Raw genomic sequence first — 15,339 nt, 5'->3', positions numbered from 1 at the left:
AAGAGCTTCATTTTTATGGCCCCAAATACTCCCATGAGCCCCTCTGCGCCATAGTTCCGCCTCCCCAACCCACCTCCCCCAATAGCTCTATGACTCCCTTATCTTCCTCATAGCTCCGCAGTAGCCCCAGTCCCCAAAATCCCCATTTCCCCCCAAACCCCCATGGCGCCCCGCCCACGTGGCTCAAGACCCGCCCCTCTCCCTGCCCTCAAAAGCCACGCCCATCTCGTACTCGCGTCTCATTGGTTCGTTCCCGATAGGCCCCGCCTGTTATGGGTCACGCCTCCCTCCTTGCTCCCGCCCCCTCCTCCGCCTCAGCCAATCGCGTCTCTGCCCCCGCCCTTCTCTCCTTCCCCATTGGCCGCTCGGGCCAGCCCCGCCCAATGGCTGCGGCTGGAGCGCGGCCGTAGGTGAGGGGATGGGGGCGTTTAATGGCGGCTGAGGGGGGTCCAGGGCAGCAAAGGGAGTTCCAGGAGCCGCGGGGACGGGGTCAGGGCCTCCCTCTCGGCATCTCACCCGCCTGTGGGTGCGTGGGGCCCATTACCGTGGTCGTGAGGGGTTGAGGTCTGGGGGCTTGGGGAGGCTTGGAGGGTTTGGGGTCTGGGCTGGGGGTCTGCGGGGATTGCGAGTTGGGGGGTCCTGGAGGGGTCTGGGTCATGAGGGGCTCGGGGCCTGGGGTCATGGGGGGCTTGGAGCTGGGTTTTCTGGTGGTCCTGGGGAGGGGTCTGGCTCCTGAGGGGTTGTGGTTGGTGCCTTGTGGTTCTTGGTGGGGGTCTGGGACTTGGGGGGTTTGTGACCCGGGGATGGGGTCCTGGGAGGGCCTGGGGGCAGCTAGGGACGGGGAGCTTGGGGCTGGACCTGTCCTGGGGTCCTTGGGAGTCTGGGTTTTAGGGGAATAGGTGTGGCACCTGGGTGATCCTGAGGGACTCAGGGATTTGGGAGCTGCAGGCCAGGGCTTGCCTCTGGGTCATAGGGGGGCTTGGGGCCATGGGGACCTGGGGCTTCAAAGCTGGGGAGTCTGAGCTTCAGAGAATTGAGGGGCTGGGGCTCAGGCTGCTGTGCTGGGCCTGGGCTCCTGAGCCGTGTTCCTGCCCTGAGCCCGGCAGTTTCCATGGGAGCTGTTTGTTTCCCCAGGCTGTGGAGCCCGAGGCATTGCCAAGGGCTGTGGTAGAGCCCTGAGATGGGAAGCCAGGGCTGCCAGGGAAAAGGATTTAGGGACAGACTGGGTAATAAATGTAAAGAAATAAAGTGATCTGGTCTTTTCCTGGATCAGCACTGGGGCTGGCAGAATGCAGAGGGGAAAGGGGAATGTGCTGCCCCAAGCTGGGAGGGGGCCCAGCTCTTCCTGTGCCCCCTGAGAGGGCACAGACACTTCTGAATGAACTCTTGGCAGGGATTGGGAGCTTGGAAGCTGCTCTGGTGTTCTTCAGCATCCCAGCCTGATGTATGATGTGGAGTGACCTCCATCCTGCACAGATGGGGCCGTTCTGGGCCCGTGTGATCCTGTGGCAGCCATGGGCTGTGTGGAGTGAAGGAGCCTGGGATGGGGAGCAGGGCTTTTCCCTCCCTTTAGTCCTCTGCTGGAATCCTGGCCCATAAATGTGACAGCAGCTCATGGACAGCCATAGGGTTGGGTGAAAGCAGTGGGGAGTTCACCTGGAGCCTCTCCAGGGCTGTGCTTGGGTTATTTGCCACGTGGCAATTTGGAGGAAGGTGTTTTGTCCTGTTGGGCAGCAGTTCCAGCTCAGTGTGCCGGTTTTCACTGGAGTGCCTGGTTCCAAGGCTGGATGCTCCATGCTCTGTCTGCACTGTGTTTCCAGGGCTGTTTCCTCCTGCTCCAGCATGAAGAGCACCCGGAGCTGCTGCTCTGTGCAGAGCTCTGACGTCGCAGACCTGATGCTGACGGGGCTCCCGGTGCCGGTGTCGCGGCGCCCCGGCAGCGCCTCTCCTGCCAAGCTCATGGCGCGCTCCGTGTCCGTGGCTGCCGACGGCAAAGCCAAGAGGAACGCCCCGGTGAGCCCCTGTCCTTCCCCTCCTGTGCCAGGGCAGGGGGCACGTGCCTGGTGTATGGCATGGCTCCAGGCGTGCCCACGTCCCTCTCGCTGTGGTTCCCCCAGCACCAGCCTGGCTTTGCTCTGGCACCACCCTCAGTGATCGCTGCTCGGAGCTCTTCTCAATGCAGGAGGAGGGAGCATCAGGATTCCATCTTTTCCCATCTTGCCCTTCACCACCCTGCACCAATTTCCACCTGGAAACTCCTGATTTCCTGGTGTCTCCTGCTGGGATGTCAGACCCAGCCTCCCCCTGTTCCTGCCGCACCAGGGGCTCCTGAGTGGGGGTTCCACAGAGGGACTGAGCCCCAGGTGCTTGCTGGGTTCTTCCAGGATCCAGCAGACAGTCTGTACTCCATGCTGAGTAATCCTTTGGCAGCATTCCCACGCCCTTGTTCCCTGGAGCTTGTGCTAAGGAACGTGTTCCTGCTGGCTCAGCAGCGCCCGAGCGAGGTGTCATTGCCTGCTACCTCAAGGAGAGCTTGGCAGCCCTGGGGTGGTGGGGACTCCGTGTCCCACTGGGTGAGAGGATGGGGGAGCCTGCCTGTGCTCCTCCTGAGCGTGCTTGCTGGATTTATCCCTGCTCTCCGCAGGAAGATGCGGGATCCCGGGCCATGAACAACCTGCGCAGGTCCAACAGCACCACCCAGGTGAACCAGCGGGTGAACAGCTCACACAGGTACAGCTCCAGCCACAGACTGTCCTTCTGCCCTGTGGGTGGCACTGGGGGACACCCCACCCACGTGTCCAACCTCCCTGTGCGGGAGCAGGAGCCTTTCCTAAGTACCCTGAGCTCTGTCATGCCACATCAGGAGTTAAAACCTGGCCCTGGAAAACCAAGGTCTGGTGCTTTGGTTATTTTTTTGAAGAGGAGGTCTCTTGTTTAGGGTTTCATAGAATGGCCTGACCCTAAAATCCCATGCAGGATCACCTTCCACGAGAACAGGTTTCTCCAAGCCCCATCCAATCTGGCCTGGGACACTGCTCTGTCAGAGTAGTGCCCAGCTTCTGTGGGCAACCTGTGCCAAGGCCTCACTACCATCACAGGGAAGAATTTCTATTTGGGGAAAGGGAGTGTATTTCTGTGGCTGTGACAAAAAACATTTCATTTGTTTCCAACAGTCCTCATGGACCCTCCAGGCCATAACTGGGCTGTGTGAGGAGACAAAAGTTCTCTGTTCCCAGTGCCCTCTGAGTTGGGATTTTCCATTCTGCTGTTGGTCTGTGCCCATCCCTATCACCACACACCACCACAGTTTTACCATCTGTGTAAAAACGAGTCATTTGTGGATTCTGTGGCCATGTAACAATTCTCCAGCCCCTTTCTCCTCTGTGTCACACTGGAGTATCCAAATGCCCTGCATACCCAGAGTGTGTCCTGTGGCTGTGAGTTACCCCAGAACCCCTGTTCTCTCCTCTCTGCCTCCCCTGGCTCTGGATGAAGCTCGGAGCAGACAGCAGACTTCCTGGCCTTCTTTGAGGGCGATCCAGGAGGAAGGAGGAAACTGGCAACTCTGAGCAAAACCTCCCCAGAAAAGAAAACCACATGGAATATCTTGGTGAGGATGGCAGGCTCTGGGAGTGGGCGGGCCAGCTTGGCTCTGTGCTGCTGCTGGTGTTTGAGGAGGTGGGTTTGGTGCCCTTATCCCTGCTGACTCCCTGGCAGGATGACCAGCCCCGGGTGTTCCCAGGCCCTTCTGGCTCCCACGGCCTCGAGCCACCCACGGGCATGAGGAGGAAGGAAGCCACAGTGCTCCTGGCTGCCAACTTCACTGCCAACAACAGGTAGGACAGAGAGTCCTGAGGGGAGGAGTGGGCAGAACTGCATGGAAAAAACACCCAGAGAGGGGAAGGTGCTGTTTGTGACACTCCTGGTCTCTCCACACTAGGAGCAACAAGGGCGCAATGGGCAACTGCGTCACCACCATGGTGCACAACAACTACTCCACTGCTGAGAAGGGCCCTGCTCCCAAGAGCTCCAACCAGGCTCCCAGTTCCCTCAAGTGAGTGTGGGGGATGTCCTGGCTCTGCAGCTGGGCTGGCCCTGGGGGGTCTTGTGTGGCACAGGGCTGAGTGGTTTCATCTTCTGTCCCAGCAATGTCGTCAAAGCAACCTCAAACGAGGATGGGGAGGGCAGCAGCAGCTTGGTGAAGTCTCAGAAGAATTTCTCCAGTAACAACATCATGACCCGCAACAACAAGAGCAGCAGCAGCAGCAGCAGTGGCAGCAGCGTTCCCCGGAGGAGGGAGGTGACCGAGGAGGAGGCCGAGAGGTGAGGGAAGGGGCAGGAGGGCAGTGCCAGGAGGCGTGAGGGGCTCCAGGGCAGCTTGTTCTTGTCCTGTGGGATTTCACACTGGGAAGAGGCCACTCTTGGAGCACCTGCAGGTCCTGGTGCTGTGGGGAAGCTGTGCCCTGCTGCAGCCAGGGCTGTGCTGACCCTCCCTCCCTGTCCCCACAGGTTCATCCAGCAGGTGAACCTGGCTGCTGTCACCATCCAGCGCTGGTACCGGCGCCACTCGCAGCGGCACAGGACGGCGGCTGCGGCTCTGGGGCGCCTGATGGCTGCCAAGAGGGAGGTTGGTCCTGTCCCCTGCTCTGTAGCCAAGGCCACCCAGCACTTCTGTCCTGCTGGCCATGCAGTTGGGATCCCTTTAGTCCCCAGACCTGGGCTGTGGGAGTCAAGGGAGCTCTGGCTTTGCTTCCAACCAGCCCCCCATGGTCCAGAGAGCTGGGGAGGGTCCTGTTCCCTCAGAGCTGTGCTGGCGGTGTCCAGGGATTAGCCTGAGCTGGGTTCCAGCAGCAGCTGAGGCCCAAAGGCTCAGCACCACACAGCTCCAGTTCTCTCAGCCCTGACTGGGAGCAGTCAGACACTGGCAGTAGCAGCACAAGTCTCCCTGAATTGCATTGTCAGGGCCACACTGGTGGCCAGAGGAGGGATGCCCTGTCTTGGCTCATCCTAATGAATCCCTAATGAGGTGGCTTGTTAGAGTGACGAGGTTTCACAGCTATTTGTGTTTCTTTGTGTTCAATTATTTATCCCAGTAATGAAAAGCTCCGTTGCTCTTGCGTGTGAGTCTATTTTTAAGCCTTGTCTCCTCGGTGGTTGCAGACCCAGATGATGATGATATAATAATAATAATAATTACATTGAGAATCTGGAGAAAATGAGCTGCTCCAAGGTGGAGCTCTGCCTCCTCACCTGCACGGAGGGGAGGATGGAAAGCCTGGATTTGGGGTGACCCAGGTGTGGGTGCCCCTCACACTTCTCAGTGGTGGAGAGCTGTCAGTAACATTTTTGACCCTCCTCTCTGGAAGGAAAGGCAGCAGCGGATGGAGGAGGGGAATGTCCTGGATTTGCAGGAGAGGAAGGACGAGGAACGCCGGAAGATCCGAGAGGAGAAGGCGCGCCTGGCCCGGCACGCTGCCATCCAGGTAGGGCCAGGGCCAGGCCTGTGTGGCACCATTTGTTGGCATCATCCTGTGAGGCAGCAGAGGCCTCTCTGCATCTCCAGAGCCCTGGCATGGGGCAGGATCAGAGCCAGCCTTGCAAATGGATTGCTCCCTCCGGACATGGAGGTGCCACGGAGCAGTTTCCTGCTGTGCTCCTGCCAAGCCTTGGCAGCTCATTCTGAGCTTGTGAAGACAGTGCTGGTTTCTGGGTAGTTCTCAGGAAAATGGTGACCATGTTGAGACAGAGAGACTCCAAGCTCTGTGGAATGGCCAAGGATGTGCATACCCTGGGAATGGGATCCTCCTCAGGAGCAGATCCCTCCAGAGAGGGCTGAGTACCACTCTATGTCCCTTGGCAGGAAGCAGCACATCCTTTGTCACCCTGCTCTTGCAGCTGGTGGTGCAGATGGGGTTGGCACAGGCTGCAGGAGTTGGCAGTGAAGCTGGGGATGTTTTAAACCCCAAATTTTTTCTGCCCTAATTGGAATCATGTTCCATCAGGGAGGGGTTGGGGGAGTCACATCAGTGAGCAGCTGGAGGATGCAAAAACGCTGCCACAGCCTTGCAAACACAGGCTTGTGCCTTCCCAAAACCTCAGGACATTGATGGCTGCTCTGTCCCTGCAGGAGCTGCAGCAGAAAAGGGCCCAAAAGGCCTTGGAGACGAAACGCTCTCCAGAAGAGCTGGTGCTGATGAAGGAGAGCAGGAGGGGGCCCAAGAAGAAGCCTGGTGCCAAACCTGCCTCAGCCAGGAATGCCAGCCCGGCCAGCAGCCTCACCAAAGCCAACAACACCGGTGAGTGAGGGGAAGGAGGGGTCCAGGAGCTGTTTGCTCTGAGGAGCTGCTTCCCAGAGGCTGGCTGGGGTGAGTGCCTGAGAACAGTCTGCTTCCTGCAGAGGCCAATTCCCCCCTGGCAGCTGGGGAGCCTGAAGGAAGCAGCCTGGGAGCTCTTGGCTCTGTGCCCTCGCAGGACCCTGGGGCAGATGACAAACTGCAGGTGGGTCTGGCTGTGCCTCCTGGGGGCCCTGCTCTGCCAGGGCAACATCAGAGCCTTTGCTGGCTTCTGAGCAGACCCAGAAAACTCACTCATCTTCTCCTTTAGGATGTGAGCTCCAGGGAGATGGGTAACGAGGATCTGGAGACAGCAGTGGCTGCTGGCAGCAGGGCTCAGTCCAAGGTCACACTCAATGAGCTGCTGGACACACTCCGGCTGCTGGAGGAGGAGCCAGAGCTGCTGCCCCCACCCAAGCTCCTCAAGAAGGACAGATATGCCTGGATGGACAGGGTGAGCTGGGATGGACAGTGATGGCTGCCTGGTGAGAAACAGCTGGACACTGCCAGGGAAGGTGGTGGAGGAGCTTGGAGTGGGTGATGGAGGAATTTGGAGGAGGAGATGGAGGAGTTTGTAGGTGGTAAAGGAATTGTTTGGTGCTTTGAGGGCTTTGCAAGGAACAGCAACCCATGCAATTGCTGGTGATGGGACAGAGTTTAGCCCAGAGGATCAGGCTCTAGGCTGCAGTGATGGAGGAAAGGCAGCACCTCTCCTCCCGAGGCCTCCCCCGATGCTCATTCACCACGGTGAATTCCCAGCAGGAGCCCAGCTCCAACTCCCTGACTGCTGACAACTTGGAGAAGTTTGGGAAGCTGAACCACCCACCAGGGGTCCCTGAGGATGGGGCTCTGCTTTCAGAGGCCAAGCTCCAAAGCATCATCAGTTTCCTGGATGAGATGGAGAAGTCAGAGCAGGAGAGGCCCAGGTCTGCTGCCTCAGCCACACAGCGGGAGGTGAGTCCATCTGTGGTGTGGGAATCCATTCCTGGTGGGAATCATCCCCCTGTCCTCATTCCAGGTGATTCCACCACCTTTTCATCATGTTCTTTCTGCTGTGGCAGGGCTTCCTTTTGGAAGAGGAGCTGGCTCACGTGGAGCAGGTGTCGGCTGTTGCCACAGAGGTGACAAGCTCCATGATGAGGCTGAAGCTGGAAGTGGAGGAGAAGAAGAGAGCCATCAGCCTGCTGCAGACTGCTCTGGTGTGTCAGCTTTACATGTGGTTCTTGGGCCTGTGAAGCACACAATCAGGACTGTCCCTCAGTTTTACAGAATCATTAATTGTTTGGGTTGGAGGGTACCTTAAAGATCATCTAGTTGGGACCTGGGCTGAATTCCCTTCTCCTCTGTCCTGGGGGGCTGGGTGTTCCTGCTGACAGTGGTGGGACATGTGAGCACCAGGGCTTTGCTTCAGCTCTGTCCCTCATTTTCCTGGCCTGATGGTGATTTCCCTGTTGTGGCTGTTTGACCCCTGCTCCCCACAGACTCAGCAGCGGGAGCTGACCGACCGACACGTCAAACAGACTGAGAAGGAGCTCAGCCAGCAGCTCAGGCTGCAGAGGGAGCAGTATGAGGCAGCTATCCAGAGGCACCTGGCCTTCATTGACCAGGTAATCCTTCATCCCAGCTCCTGAAGGCAGAGGCTGAGGTGGCTGCTCCTGCCTGATGCTGGCTCCTCACCCTGCCCAGCTCCTCGATGACAAGAAGGTGCTGAGTGAGAAGTGTGAGGCCGTGGTGGCAGAGCTGAAACAAGTGGACCAGAAGTATGGCCAGAAGATCACCCAGATGCAGGAGCAGCACGAGCTGGTGAGGGGACAGGGAAGATGGGGGGACACATGTGCTGGTTTTGCTCAAATGGGGCCAAACCCAATGCCATGGAGGAATTTTGCTTCTCCTGCCCTGTGCCAGGCCTGGCAGGAAGGCAGCACCATTGGGCTCATTCCAGCTCTGCCATCCCAGTCTCTGCTTGTCCTTGACCTTGGAGCTGAGCTTATGCCTGGCCAGACTGTGGGGTTCCTCTGGTCTTGGTCTCTGGACCCTTGTGCTGTCTCCCTTGCCCCCATGGACTCTGCCCAGCTCTGCCCTGCCCGTGGCTCCCACAGACATGGCTTTTCTGGATTTGCCTCTCCCCCACCATTCCCCTTCTCTCTCCATGCCCTCCTTTCTTTCTCCCCAGGTCTGGCGCACTTTGGGCCCCTTTTGTGAGGTAAATGTGGTCTTTGCTCTCTTTTGTGCCTTGCCCTCTGCTCTCATGCCCTGACCTGCTCTGGCCCTGCTCCAGCCCCTGCCAGAGGGTTTTCCAGAGGGAAGGCTGGAGAGGAAAGCACCATCACACAGGGACAGATGGGCTGCCCTGCATGCAGGGACCCTCGGCAGCCCCCAGTTCCCCTTCCCTGTCCTTTGGTGCTTTCATGTCTTGGCAGTGAGCACTTTCCCAAGGGGTTAGAGGAGAAGGCACTGGGAGAGTGTGTGGCCACTCTGGGCTGGAAGAGCACACCTGGCCATGGCTGTGCATGTATCCATGTGCAGCTCCACAGCTTCCTTCCCAACAGCCCAGCTCCCAGGCCTTTTCTCTGCCAGCTTCTCTGAGGTCTTCCCATTTGCTTCCAAACAGGAGATTAAGAAACTGAAGGAGCTCATGAGCGCAACGGAGAAAGTCCGGCGGGAGAAGTGGATTGAGGAGAAAACCAAAAAGATCAAAGAAATCACGGTGAAAGGTACGGGCAGGTTCCCTCAGCAGCAGCTGGAGCCAGGGCAGTGCCAGGGTGCTCCAGGAGAGATCAGGAGCTCCTTGGTGTGGGCAGCGCTTGCTCCATTTCTGGTGGAGAGAGAAAACCCCTCTGTGCTCATCCCACCCGCTGGGGTGGGATCCAGGCCGAGCCATCCCGTCCTTCCCGCTGCCGCAGGGCTGGAGCCGGAGATCCAGAAGCTCTTGGCCAAGCACCGCGAGGACATCCGGCAGCTGAAGCTGCTGCACGAGGCCGAGCTGCTGCAGTCGGACGAGCGGGCGGCGCAGCACTACGGGCGGCAGGCGCAGGAGCTGCGGGGGCTGCTGGAGAGGGAGAGGGAGGAGCAGAGCCAGCGGGAGCGCGAGCGGGCCCGGCAGAGGTGGGTGTGGCACCGCGGGCTCGGGGTGCCTGGGGGCTCACACTCTGGGGTGCTGGTGGGATCCCAATGGTTGCAGCTCCATGAGGAGCAGCCCATTTCTCTCCATGTCCTGGTTCTGCCAGTAAAGGCGGAAGCTTCTCTTTGAAATGGAGAATGTAAACCTCCTCCCTCCAAACTGTTACGATTTTGAAATGAAGGGGCTCTCAGGCAAAGATAGGGGAATTAGGAATAACAGTTCTTTACCAGGAAAATAAAAATAGAAATACAGTATTACAAAGAATAATCCCAACCCTGACAGAGTCAGAATCCAAGCTGACACCCGTCAGTCAGTCAGGGTGTTGGCACAGTCCCATTCAATGGTGGCTGCATCCTCCTGCAGTGGCAGATGTGGTTCAGCTGGAGCAGTGCTCCTGTAGAAGGTGCAGTTTTCCTCTGAAGCTCCAGGGATGATGTGGAAAGGTCTGGTTTTCCTCTGGAATCCAGTGGAAAGAAGGTTCCTTGGTGTCCCGAATCTCAGTTTTTATCTGGGTAGGAAAGGCTTGGCTGCTCCCCTGGCTGGAGCATCTCCCAATGGGATGGTGTAATTTTATCAGTCATACAGTGGGACTTAATGAGCCAGCAGCAGATGATATCTTCCTGGAGGGAGGATGGGTTGTGGAAAAGATAAAGGTGATTGCCCCATCTTGTCTTAAAGTTGGCCCATTAGCAGATGGTATGTGCCACAGAGATAAGGAATCACTACCCCACCGGGTTTTAACAGATGGTGACAGAATCCACATTTCTGGCCACATCAATCCAACACACTCCACCAGCCTCAGGTGGACGATGCTGCAGAGCTGGGAGCATCCTCTGGCATTGTGAAGCGCAGGGTGAAGAAGAGGCTGAGTGCTCAGGGCACAGCCCTGGAGTGTGTGTGTCCCACAGGTGTGAGCAGCAGCTGGAGCAGGAGGAGCAGGCACTGGAGCTGCAGCGGCGCCGGCTCTATGCCGAGGTGGCCGAGGAGAAGGAGAGGCTGAGCCAGCAAGCAGCCAGGTGAGCAGGATGGGGGCAGCCCTGGGGCCAGGCCCCCGTGGGAAGAGGGGCTGGTGTGGATGCTGGGAGCTGTGTCTGTGCAGGCAGCGAGCAGAGGCAGAGGAGCTGCGGCAGCAGCTGGAGGCCAACAGCTCAGCCCTCACCCGGGCACTGCGGGACAAGTACACCAAGGAGAAGGAGGAGCAGGAGAGGCAGCACCAGGTCTGGGTTCCCCTCACCTCCAGCTCTTTGGGGCAGCCCCAGCAGCTGCAGCCAGCACAGGAGGAGCCCAGGACTGAGCTGTTGTTTTCCCTTCTCACAGGCAGAACTGAAGGTGCTGAAGGACCAGCTAGAGCTGGAGAAGCAGGCCTGGGAGGCCAACTATGTGAAGAAGGAGGTAATGGCAAGAGCTGTCCACCAAAAGTGCTACCCATGGGCTCTGAGAGGAGTTTGAGGCCATGTTTGCTGTCTCCATTCCAGGAAGCCTGGCTGCTGTCTCGGGAGCGGGAGCTGCGGGAGGAGATGAGGAAGGAGAGGGACAAAGAGATCGAGCTGGTGATCCAGCGCCTGGAGGCCGACACGTCCTTGGCCAAGGAGGAGTGCGAGAGGGCAGCGGAGAACAGGTGAGGGGAAAGGGAGCAGGGAGGCCTCAGGTCCTCCAGGGCTGGTCCCTTTTCCCTGTCCCCTGGGCACCTCTCCAGTGAGCCCTGGAGCAGTGTTAGTGCAGGAAGGAGCAGCTCACAGGGACAAAGTTTACCTCTCACCTGAGGAAATGCCCCTGGATCTCTTGCAGGGCAGCTCTGCCCTTGTTGCTGTGCCCTGGTCCTGCAGCAGGAATGGGGCTGTGATGAGCCAGGCAGCAGTGGGATGAACCAGGCTGCCTGTCCTTCCTGCCCTTAGGATCAAGAGGATCCGAGACAAGTACGAGGTGGAGCTGCAGGAGCTGGAGCGGTCGGAGCGGAAGCTGCAGGAGCGCTGCAACGAGCTCAAGGGGCGGCTGGCCGAGCTGGAAGGGGAGAGCATCCGCCTGCAGGGCCTGCTCAAGCACAAGGAGCAGGAGGTGGAGGAGATCAGGAAGGTGAGCGAGGAGCAGAGCCAGGGCCCTGCCTGGCCCATGCCCAGCTGTCCTGGGGCACAGAGGCCTGACTGAGGTGATCTGGCAGGAATGTGCAGACAGGCTGGTGGGGACGGAGGAGGAGAACGCGCGGCTGAAGGCAGAGATGGCGGAGCTGAGGGCCAGGCAGCACCTGGAGCTGGACAGGCTGCTGCAGGAGAAGGACCGGGAGCTGGAGGAGGTGCACAGGAGGTGAGGGAGCCCAGGTGTGGTGCAGGAGCTCAGTGCTGCATCCTCAGGAGCAGCTGTCCAGGTAAACCAGGCAGAGGAGTCTTGCCCAAGCTGGCTGCTGCTCAGCCACTCTGAATCCTTTGTCCCTTGTCACTGCTGGCTTTCTCTGTGCCATCCTGTCCTCAGGGCTGCCCCTGTGCCTAAATGAAGGACATGAGTGCCAGGAGAGGCCAGTGGAGAACAGCTCTATTTGCCTTCCTCCCTGGCTGTACCCTGGCCAGGATCACTGTCACCTCCTGGTGGCTCTCTGTGGCTCACACATGATACCAAGTGACTGCACCCACTTGATCTTCTCCTCCAGAGGGGCAGGGCCCAGGGTCAGGGCATAGCCACAGAGGCTGAGGGCAGCTGGGACATCCCCAAAATAGTAATTCAGCCTTAAGAAGCTAATGTGCCTTTGTTCCTGTAGTCAAGTCCATCCACACTACACAGCACCCACTAATGGAATAAAGGTGCTGCCAGTGTGTGATAGCACCTGGAGCCCAGCTTTGGCTGGGGGAGAGGGGCTGAGCTCCTGGGGCAGGGCCCAGCCCCATGTTTGGCACTGGGTGCTCATTCCCCACGTCCATGTCAGGGTGAAGGCAGCAGTGCTGAGGAAGGAGGAGAGCATGAGCAGCCTGCGGAAGCAGTACGAGGTGAGTGAGGGCTCCCCCCAGCCCTGGCTGTGGCTGTGGCTGTGGCTGTGGCTGTGGCTGTGGCTGTGGCTGTGGCTGTGGCTGGGCTGGGCACTGTGAGCTCTCTCCCCTGTGCCCTGTGGCAGGCAGCTGTGCAGAGAGCCAACCTGCTGGAATCCCTGCTGGAGCAGCAGCGGCAGCTGGCCATGGAGTGACCGTCCTGCTGGGCAGGGAGCTGGGCTGGGGCTGGGCTCAGGCTCTTCCCTCCCTCTTGCTCTCCACAGCCTGGTCCCAACATCATGGCTGTGCTGGGACACTTGGTGGCCTTTAGATGTTTGGGAGTTTTGTTCTGATAATAAATCTCTGCTGGTTTCTAACAGCTGTTTCTGTAATTGTGCACAACGGTGCCAGTGGCTCCTTGTCGAAGCCTGTGCCCACTCCCACCTTCCCAACCCCATTTCTGCATCCCAAGATCCTCCCTTTGCTCTGAGGGTGCCCAGCACCCCAATCTATGCCTTGCTTCCTGTTCCAAACAGGAAAATATTCGGTAGGATGCAGGGAGGCAGAGCCAGAGCAGGATGTGATCCCACAGCTACCTGCAGATTCCTCAACACCCCGTGACAGGGCCGGGAAATGCCTGGGCTAGGCCGGTGGCATCTGTTTCCTCTCGGCCGGGAGTGTGCAGCCGCTCTGGTCCCTCCCCCGGGCCGGCAGATGTTTTCTCAGCAGAGCCCCTGGTGTTTCCCCATCCGTCCTGCTGGAGCCTCCCCCTGCCCCATGGCAGCACTGCCAGAGCCCCCACGGTCACAAGGAGCCGCAGAGGGACCCTTTGTCACCCCAGGGAGCTGCACGAGGGGCTCGGCCACTTCCCATGGCCCAGATCCCTGCCCGTGCTCTGGCGCTCGGTTTGGGTGTTGTGGGGCACGAGCCGTTCCTCCAGCTCCGGGGCAGGGACAGGGTGGCTGGTCCTGCACAGCAGAGCTGTGGCCGTGCCGGTCTCCGTTCCCCTCCCCGCTGTGCCAGGCTGGAGAGCTCATCCCGGTGAGCCGGGAAATGCCGGGCACGGCGCTTGTTTGGCTCTTGCTGCTTTTCCAAGGAGTTTCCTGAACGCTCCTTCCGACCCCCGCCCCGCACAGCCACCCCAGCGGCTCCTGCCCCCGGCTCTGAGAAATCTGGCGTGGGAGAAGGGGGCTCAGCCCTCTCACTGTGCCTGTGCCCACCCCTGTGGCTCCGATGTAGGACCCTGAGCCCCCTGCGGCATCTCCGCTGTGGGTTGAACACCCACCCGCGGTCCCCGGGGTGTTCCCGGTCCTGCAGCCGCCGCTCCTGGGGGCTCCGGCATCTTCCCGGCCCCTCCCCGGCATCGCCCGGGCTAATTTCTAGGCCAGTGCCCGGTTCAGGCGTGAATACATCAGCGCCGTTGCATAACGGGGATGCGGATTTTCACCGGCTGGCTGCCCGTGCCCGCGCCCCCCGCCCGCACCCCGGGGGTCCCACGGGGCCGCGTGGCAGGAGCGTGTCCCTGTCCCTGTCCCTGTCCCTGTCCCTGTCCCTGTCCCTGTCCTGTCCCTGCCGAGCCGCGGCACGGCGGGCGCTCAGCCGGGCTGGCGGTGACCGTGCGGCCGCTGCGGGCTCTGCCAAAGCTCCCCAGTGAAGGAGCCCCGGTCCCCCCGGCTGTCCCGGATTAGGCGGATGAGCGGAGCCCGCTGGCTGCCGCGGGGCCGGGAAGGAGGTCAGGAGCACCGGGGGCTTTTGGCAGCCGCCGCGCGGGAATCGCGGCTCAATCTGGTGTCTGCCCGGGAGGGGATTAGCTGCAGCCCCAGACAAATCAGCCGAGAAGCCGGAGCAAGTGGCAGGATCCGAGCAGGGTAATCTCCCCTTGGGAAGGATCTGTAATCTCCCCTGCTAATTGGAGCGGCGGCACTGCCCCGACCGGGAAGTGCCACCCTGTGCCTCTGCCGGGGCTGGACCAGCGCTGCCACAGCCCCGACATCAGGGCTGCACCTGAGGGGCTCCCTGGGGCTTTGGGACTCGATTCTCCTTTGGGGTTTTTCCTTTTACAGCCACGTTAGAAATCTGGTGGGAAGCAGGACAAGCAGCGGGGGGCACAGGGCAGGTGATGGGATTCAGTGACCGTGACAGACCCTCCTCCTGGATGCTCTGAGGCACAGAAAGGCTCATGAAGGAGCTCAGGGTGTCCCATGTATCAGTCATGGTCATCTGCACATCCAGAAAGGACCAGGGACCCAGTGAGGGGGGGCACAATGGGAGCAATGGGGTGCCCATGAGCTGCACCCCAGCCTGGGGTCTCCAAAATGAGTGATGGGGCACCAGCAGTCACCTGCTCCCCTTGGCAGAGAGACTGGGGGGTCCTGTGGGACACAGCTGCTCCAGAGAGAAATGTGGAGGCAAGGGAGAAGGGAGAAACTGGCTCCAATGTGTTTATTCTCCCAGCAGCCGGTAATTTTTCCAGGCCTGTATCTATTTGTGGCGACGTGACATGTGCAGCGTGGTGCTGTTCTGTGCAGGCTTGACGGCTTGTAAAAAATTAATCGTGTACGCAAAATTTGGCTTTAAATATTCAAACTGGCTGTGGGGATGTGCGAGCCTCGTGCTCAGAGCTGGGATGGGACAAAGGGGTTCCCTGGAATGGGATGGGACAGGATGGGGCAGGATGGGACAAGATGGGATGGGACTGTCCTGCCATTGCCCTGAAGGAAAGACCAGCCTGGTTCCCAGGTGGGCTCGGTGACAGCGGCACCCACAGCTTTGCCAGGGTCTGGCTGGGAGCTGCAGGGGGGTGTGGGTGAAGCTGTGGGATGTTCCCTGCCAAGGAATTGGGCCTGTTGGGTTTTGGAGCAGCTCGTGTTTGGAGGGCACACTCCCATGTGCCAGGGCTGGGGTGTCGAGCAGACAAGGCTGAGCCTTGGTC

General features: G+C 59.6%; 1 protein-coding gene across 8 annotated transcripts; it reads left to right on the top strand.

Moving 5' to 3' along the window:
- Window positions 1-375: 375 nt before the first annotated feature.
- CEP131 (centrosomal protein 131) lies at window positions 376-12,782 on the top strand. 8 transcript variants are annotated; one of them, XM_056505801.1, is made up of 27 exons: window positions 376-410; window positions 1,821-2,013; window positions 2,645-2,730; window positions 3,496-3,610; window positions 3,718-3,836; window positions 3,941-4,054; window positions 4,147-4,323; window positions 4,510-4,627; window positions 5,367-5,483; window positions 6,128-6,296; window positions 6,398-6,498; window positions 6,604-6,786; window positions 7,095-7,286; window positions 7,394-7,531; window positions 7,814-7,939; window positions 8,019-8,135; window positions 8,506-8,535; window positions 8,944-9,046; window positions 9,236-9,437; window positions 10,362-10,469; window positions 10,553-10,670; window positions 10,771-10,845; window positions 10,929-11,071; window positions 11,349-11,526; window positions 11,612-11,754; window positions 12,368-12,428; window positions 12,554-12,782. In XM_056505801.1, the coding sequence occupies exons 2-27, from the start codon at window positions 1,843-1,845 to the stop codon at window positions 12,620-12,622; spliced, it is 3,273 nt and encodes a 1,090-aa protein (XP_056361776.1). In that variant the 5' UTR covers window positions 376-410; window positions 1,821-1,842; the 3' UTR covers window positions 12,623-12,782. The 8 variants fall into 8 exon arrangements, with proteins under 8 accessions (XP_056361776.1, XP_056361775.1, XP_056361778.1 ...); XM_056505800.1 differs by having other exon boundaries at window positions 7,092-7,286; XM_056505796.1 differs by having other exon boundaries at window positions 403-526; window positions 7,092-7,286.
- The last annotated feature ends 2,557 nt before the right edge of the window (window positions 12,783-15,339 follow it).

Source organism: Oenanthe melanoleuca, chromosome 18 (assembly GCF_029582105.1).
Source record: "Oenanthe melanoleuca isolate GR-GAL-2019-014 chromosome 18, OMel1.0, whole genome shotgun sequence".
NCBI classification, from domain to species: Eukaryota; Metazoa; Chordata; class Aves; order Passeriformes; family Muscicapidae; genus Oenanthe; species Oenanthe melanoleuca.
This window is presented reverse-complemented; position numbering and strand designations above follow the sequence as displayed.